Source organism: Sinocyclocheilus anshuiensis, unplaced genomic scaffold, assembly GCF_001515605.1.
Source record: "Sinocyclocheilus anshuiensis isolate Anshui unplaced genomic scaffold, SAMN03320099.WGS_v1.1 scaffold72, whole genome shotgun sequence".
Lineage (NCBI taxonomy): Eukaryota > Metazoa > Chordata > Actinopteri > Cypriniformes > Cyprinidae > Sinocyclocheilus > Sinocyclocheilus anshuiensis.
In genome coordinates, this window is record NW_015554073.1 from 1,253,077 (window position 1) to 1,260,836 (window position 7,760).

At 35.9% G+C, this 7,760-nt stretch overlaps 1 protein-coding gene across 1 annotated transcript in view; it reads right to left on the reverse strand.

Annotated features, from left to right (window-relative positions):
- Positions 1-7,760, reverse strand: part of LOC107668771 (synaptotagmin-14-like) — a 60,744-nt gene that overhangs the window by 18,179 nt on the left and 34,805 nt on the right. The window contains exon 5 of the mRNA XM_016460752.1: positions 3,480-3,704. Coding sequence (XP_016316238.1) covers positions 3,480-3,704 — 225 coding nt within the window. The remainder of the gene's footprint in view (positions 1-3,479; positions 3,705-7,760) is intronic.

Sequence of the window (7,760 nt, forward strand, 5' to 3'; positions counted from 1 at the left end):
TTCAAGAAAGGTCAAAGCCTGATTTTACAGTGTAGTAAGACTATCTCTTACACCTGCATCTTCATAAATCATTCAGTTGTCCTCCAAGAGCTACAAATCACTGTGCATGTGTATGCGTATGATTAAATTAAACAAATCAGTGTGTTTCAGCATTTCAAATGCAGAAAATGAAGAAATTTAGGGGATATGCTGATGCTTCTAGCGGCTCTGTGAGACTCTGAAATTGAGATGAATGGCAAAACGTGGCCTGATTTACCTGCATTCACTCTACAAGTTAAACTGCTCTGTAAAGAGAATGAACCAAGTGGCTGTTGCCATAGTAACATGCTGCTGGTCAGGACAGGAAGATTTAGCGATCTCATAAATACAGCGCATTCTCTCTCTCTTTCTCACACACATGCACACGCTTCTGTTGGAGTGTGGCTGGGGTAACTGGTTCTGACTATTGGGAAGAGACATTGCTGATGCTGTGAATTTTCAAGTGGGGGATTAGTTATCCCCTTTCTCTAAACTCCCTCACGTCCTAGATGTTAGTTCTCAGTAATAATATTTTTTATTATTTCTCATTTAATATAATAACTTTTGTTACTAATTGGAATATTAGGATAATAATCGAAAACTGTAATAATAATAACAACAATAATAGTTGTTATTAGAATAATAATGATAATAAAGCATTATTATTATTATTAATCTATTTCCCAGTTTTAAATTATGCTGATAATACAATTTGTAATAAAAATGACAAATTATTGTTATTATTCATAAACAACAACAATTACTAACAACAAAAACAACAACTGTTTTTGCAGCTTAACTTTTCAAATTATTATGCTGATAATACATTTTGTAATGAAAATGATTAAATTATTATTATTATTATATTATTATTATTAATCTATTTCCCAGTTTCAGATTATGCTGATAATACAATTTTTAATAAAAATTATTGCTATTATTTTTAAACGACAACTATAATTATTATGAATTAAACAACAACAACAACAACAACAAGTTATTAAGTTATTACCAACAACAAAAACAATAAACAGTTTTTGCAGTTTAACTTTTCAAATGATTATTATTATTAATGCTTTAATGACAGTATGCACTTGAGCTGATTATGTAAATCCAACTGCTGATGCATGATCTCCAGCATGATTTAAGAATAATACAAAGAGCATCTTGTGCTTCAATGAATGCAAGAACATCTGAAGTTCACATGATCAATGTCACAAATTTACTTTATGACCTAGAAATAGAGCAGAATCAGAAATATTACTTCTTCATTTTACATCACAACATTTCTTTGTTTTAAACATTTCATAACCCGAAAACAGAGAAGCATCAAGATATGACAGTACAAAAGATGGAAACTTTTCACTTTGAATGAGGATGGAGGAAAGAAACATCACTATGATTAAGATGATGGAGGAGCACGTCCGCTCGCCTTCTGTGCCTCAATGCTGAATGACATCTTTGATCATAAACACTGCAGCATTTTCAACCTGCGGCTATGAACAAGAGCAAGAGAAATGTCTGTCTGTGTGTATGAGAGAGTGTGTCTATATCTCAATGATGTTTTGATCAACTCTCATGTCAAACATCTCTCATGTTTCAATTTGATCAGAATGCCAGAATATATGCATGCCATAGCTATAAAATTCAGTATCATCAGGACTTCACTGAGCGATTAGTAACAAGACATTTACGGCTCAGTTAACTTAATTTTCAAGTTAACAAACACTCAGTTCACTTGTTAGGTATGAATATAAGAATGTCGGTATGTCTGCACAGCATGATTTTGTGTGTGTTTTTTATGTGTTTGCGAGCAGTCAAGCAATATGAGTGTGTAAGTGTATATGTAAATGTGTGTGTGTTAGCTCATGTATTATACAGATGGCCTGAGGCTACAGCCTCTCCTGCCTCCAGGAAAACAGCTCACGAGAAAAGCATGCAGCTCTATCTGTCTCTCTGTGCAGTAGTTCACAGAAACAGAGAGGGAAATCAGAGAGACATATCCACCAGCTTCCTGCTTTTTTGTTTCTGACAGCCCTTCCCTTTGACACATTTTCATTCTTTCTCTTCATAGCCCTCTGTAATCTCTCTACTCTGTTTATGGCAGTAACTGCAATGATTCCAGCACAAATTGCAGACAACTGAAATAGGCAACTGGAAGTACAAAAATCATCTTACAGCCCTGTATCTGTTGGATATAAAAGCAGAGACCGTCATCGTCATCCAAAACACAGAATAACATGATAATCTCCTTTTCCGTGAGAAGCAGAACAGAGCCAAAAACTCTCTTACTCTGTTCTCTCATCTTTCTTTATACTGTAGCTGTGTGAGTTAAACTAATGTGTGGTGGAAGAGAGTGTGTTTGTGTATAAGAAAGGAGAAAAAGCGTGTTCTGGCTTCTTACACAAAAATGTGTTCTTCCAGAACTGTCCTGATTCATTTGATATCTCATGATCTAAACCCTTTGCTCTATGTAAGAATCACTCATGCCAGAGAAAGAGCAACCCACAGTCATTTTTATTGAAAACAGGTTTCATTCAGATTTTTCTACAGTGTCTGTTACTGACTGTTCTTTAAAAAAATAAAATAAAATTTGAGTGACGCCAAAATTCCTGTGAAAAACAAACATCCCTAAGCAGAATATAAGTAGTTGAGCAGCGCCATCTAATGTAATGGAAAAGCATGGTTTTATGTGGGTTCCATACTACTTGCTTTGGCCAGGCATCACAGATGCCAAATCATACATATCATACACAAATCATACTTACACATCACACTACTGTTCAAAATTGTAGGGTCAGTGCGATTTTTTTTTTTTTAATTAAGAAATCAATACTTTTATTCAGCAAGGGCAGGGCACATTACACTGATCAAAAGAGACATTAAAAACATAATGTTATGAAAGTTACTTTCCAAACAAAATACTGTTTTCAACATTGATAATCAAGAATAATCATTTGTAAGTCGCTTTGGATAAAAGTGTCTGCTAAATAATTAAATGTAAATGTAAAAGAAAAGTTAAGAATTGAAATCAAGAAATGTTTCTTGAATATCAAATCAACATATTAAAATGATTTCTGAAGGATCATGTGACACTAAAGACTGGAGTAAATTCAGATTTCCCTTCACATTTTAAAATATTTTAAAACAGAAAGCAGGTATTTTAAATTGCACTAGTATTTCACAACATTACTGTTTTTTTTAAGTATTTTTGATCAAATAAATGCAGCCTTGGTGAGCAGAATAAACTTATTTCAAAAACATAACCCCAAACATTTAGAAACCCATTTTAGCACAGAGTTTCCTATTCAACCATGGCATACATAATTTGGAATGAAAAGTAACCCCTCAAAAAACAATCACTCTCCGCTTTCACAATGAGCATTAAACTCCACTTTCACCCCACATAAATGTCTCATGAGCTGAAAGAAAGCAGCTTTTTGTGTGAGGTGTAAATTTACCATCATCTGCTGAGGCCTCGCTGCTGTAGCCATCATATTCAGCCGCTAGGGGGTAGTATTTCTGCCGTGTGTCCCAGCCATAGCCCTTCTGGTGGTGTGAGTTAGTCCCCGCTGAACCACCCTGGAGACCCTGCGATCGAGACACAGCCTCCTGGTACTGGCCAATCACCTCATCATCACTGTCTGACGACGAGCAGTGATAGTCTGCATTCACACAGCTCTTATCTGAGACAAAGAAAACGAGGAAAGAAAGGGGGACAATTTAAAAACAACACGAACATGCGCTTGAATTTTGAGCACAAGAAGAAATCATTTGAGAAAGTTTTAGCACAGTCAAATGTTCTCCACCTTTTCTCAACAACCTATTTATAGATTGTAGCACTGGTATGTCACCAAATAAAGGTAACAAAAGAAGAGAAAATGTGCAATGACTTATGAAATAATATGACTTGATAAATATACTTTTGTAATAAAGATGATAGAAAAGTGCAATATAAAGATCTATATATAATGTATCATTTAAATTCTTAAACTAGGGGAATTCAATCAATAAAAAAACTGTGTATATTATGTTACAGATAATGTATATCCTCATGCCTGTTTAGCATTTCTGTAACATTGCCATACCAAAAACAACTCTAATCTTCAGCACAAACACTAGAGGGCGATATAGTTTAACAATGAAAACATTCTCACATAATAAGCATTCAGGTAATACAGTCATATTATTTTAGCCAAAATATAAATAATAAATCTCCTGTATTTTTTACACATAAAGAGGAATAAGAGACAGGGAGAAAAGCATGAAATAGAGATACATATAAGGTGTCAGCAACCACAGAGAGTTCAAGTTTTCTCGTATAGATAAAAGGGAGGGAAAGTGAAGCAGCATTTTGACCGCAGCAAAGATCATTCCCGCCAGATGAAGAGATCAGACAGACCCAGACCAGTTTGAAAGAGTCCAGGTGGATTTTAAAGAAAGAAAAGATGATGGCTCTCTTTTTTTAGACACAGTCATCCAGTGAGGTTCAGATAACTGAGGGGAAAATCAGCAGCCTTATCCTCTCACCTTCAGCAGGTCTCTCACTATTACTAGATTTCTTCTCCTCACCACCATCTGCTGGGCTTCTAGATGTTTTTAGTTTAGTGGACTCAGTTCTTTCTATAACACAGGATCCATTTTGTTGTAGTACAGAAAGTGAGTCGGCCCCATTTTGCACTTTGAACTTTTCTTTCAGTGTGTCAGGAGCCTGTGAGAGGTCGCTTTCTGTAGAGAAAGTCTCAGTGAACAGCAGTGAACCGGTGTCGTTGCCTGTAGTCTGAGGCTCAGGGTCCTTCACTAGGCCACATGCAGCCTGGGTCTGGATTTCAGTCCTACCCAGAAAAGGATCTCTTTCCTGGGCCTGCCATGCTGCAGCCTCCTTCTCTTCCGCCTCCTTCTTACGAATCCTCTTCAGCTCCTCGGCCTGGACTTTGTGGATGATGGTGTTGACATGCTCAGCGAGTTCTCCGCTCACCGTGAATGTGACATCACAGTGCATAAGCCAGGTCATCAACCTTTTCTGACACCGATTCCAATACGGCAGACATGGAGGGGAGACTTTGCTGGAAGCTCTTAAAAAATGCCATGCTGCCATGGAAGGCAGGTTTGATTGGTCAATTTATGATGAATATATGTCCAATGATTATGTAGACTGCTCAAAATCTACAGTTAAAAACTACTTCAAATGGCAAACACATTTTAAACAAAATGATCTGAGCACCTAAAAGAAAAAAATAAATGAAAAAGGAAACAAATCATCTTTAAATAACACAAAATTTCCATATTTATAAACTCATGATTCATAAAGCAGTTAAATGACAGTACATAAAGTCTCATAGCAGGTGAAATATCCCAGCTCTGACTCAAACAACTGCTACACAGGTGAGGCAAGTCAGAGAGGTCAAATCTCACATCATCATGACAATTTATGCTTTTTCAAAATCAGCCACAAACCACACACAGACTGAAACCAGGAATGAGCCAAACTGCCTTTGAGCACAATCAGATGTGCGCATGTTACGAAGTATAAATTGTAATTATGTATAATGATTGTGGTTTATGCAGCTGTAATATATGCAGCAGATGGTTCAGGGAACCACGGACACCAGGTTCAGAGTTTTCGTCCAGCAAATTTACTCTTCTAGAGTCTGATAAATTTGGCAGCAAGCATAAGTAGATGTTCACCCTGAGACGGAGGGCAAAGGAGTTCTGTTGATATTTTTTTAGACAGAGAATGCCACAAGGGAGCTCCTTTCTGGCAGGGTGTAAGGTTGAATAACCTCTGTTATTAGTAATAGTAATAGTACTGAAGAGGGTGTCCTGCTTTTTGGCTTAATACATAAATGACCTCACATCCACTTTGACTGAGACAGAGGAATCATGGCCAGCATCCCTGCAGGACCTCAGAGCAGAGACATGAAAAACTGTCAGTCTGACATTACTGTCGACTGGCCAAACAGACATACAGCACAGCAAGATACTGAATGACTACAGATGACATTACAAACCACCACAGTCAGTGAACATTTACACTTTTAATCATTTTACACAATTAAAGTAAAAATTAAATTATATATAAATATATGAAATATATATATATAATTATACTACACTGTAAGCTACTAAAAACTAGCCATAATTTGCTTTCTCAGGTCACTAGCTTTAAATTAGTGCTGTCAATCAATTAAAAAAATTATTTTTATGAAATGAATCACGATTAACGATATTTAGTTTAGCAGATATTTAAGTTTTTAAATATACTTCTATATTGCAATAATTTCACAATCTTCAATTTAATGTAGAAACAACATAAAGACAGTATATTTTAAATATTTGTTTTAGTGGCATGTTTTTTTTATGACTGAAGGCGAGTATCACTGATACCAGTACTACTGATGTCTCTAGGAAATTTTTCTTTTTTTCCTAATATTTAACCATTGACTGTAGCCATTCAACATTACAGTATAATTGAGATTTATCAATTTCAACATTTATTAGTCTTTAAAAAATAACTTCTAATTTAAGTGAACTTTAAACAATCTTCACATAAACCCATTATAATCATGGCTTTGAAAATTAGTGAGGGCCGGGGGGATGTGATGATGGGGGTTGGTGTTAAAGAATTGTGTTATAATAACCCACAAATACAACTCATTATATACACTATAAACACTTTAAAGGAGACAGACATGTAGATGTTCATATGATATGATCATACCAGTTTCCCTACCGAATGTCGTATCCTGTCAGCAAATACCTGTCCATGGGCTTTTTTGATTGCTTTAAGTTTAAGTGCCGGCGATGCAGTGTTGCCAGATATTGATACTAAAACAAACAAAAAAACTGAAAATAAATAAAAATAAACCAAAATTATTTCCAAACTTTTTCAAATAAGATAAGATAAAGATATCGCTGACTCTAAACTGTGACTTCCTACTTCATTAACTTTCTAAAGTGTTAAATTAAGTGGAAAAGACAAGTCCAAAAACGCTTATGATAGCTGGATTCTGGCTGCGCCCGCACCCTCACTCGCAACTCTCTCAATTGGTGGCCTGGTTACGGGCCTGATTATAATAAATGTCATATTTACCTGTGCCCTTCAGCAGAAATATACAATATACAAAATGGAAGTTATCAAACACTAAATTCTAAATTAAATATAGATGAATCCTTAAAGCTATAAAAGTTATTTTTCCTCTTCTTTTCACTATCCTTTGATTAATAGACATCACAGAGGCTGGTTATTAGCTTATTTTGGCTGTTATTTCTTTAAGAGCTGGTGCTGCTGAACGTGACACGGATCTGACGCGCATCATATTTTCTCTCAACTCTTTTTACCTTTTCTGACCCACTTCAGGTCTTAAAGTTTCTACTACTTGAATTGAGTTGAACCGAGGGTGTTAGATGAGGGAGACAGTGCTGGGGTGCTCCAATACAGTTTGTAAAACCACTGCATTTCAGAGACATGTTCTTAAATGTGACTCGTATAACAAATACATACATACACGCATAGTTTTAAGGCAGCTTTAATTGCCTTTTTGGTAACTTCATAACTTAACTGATGACATAACTACGGCATTTGATATGAAATGATACAGTCTACAGTGCGTGATGGCGCATTTCTTGTCAAAAATGAGACAGAAACAGCAGTTCTGAGTGGGATGCAGGGGCGGATCTAGAAAATAATTTTTAGGGTGGCATGGGGTCTATGAGGGGTGGCAACACCAAAGCAAGACCCC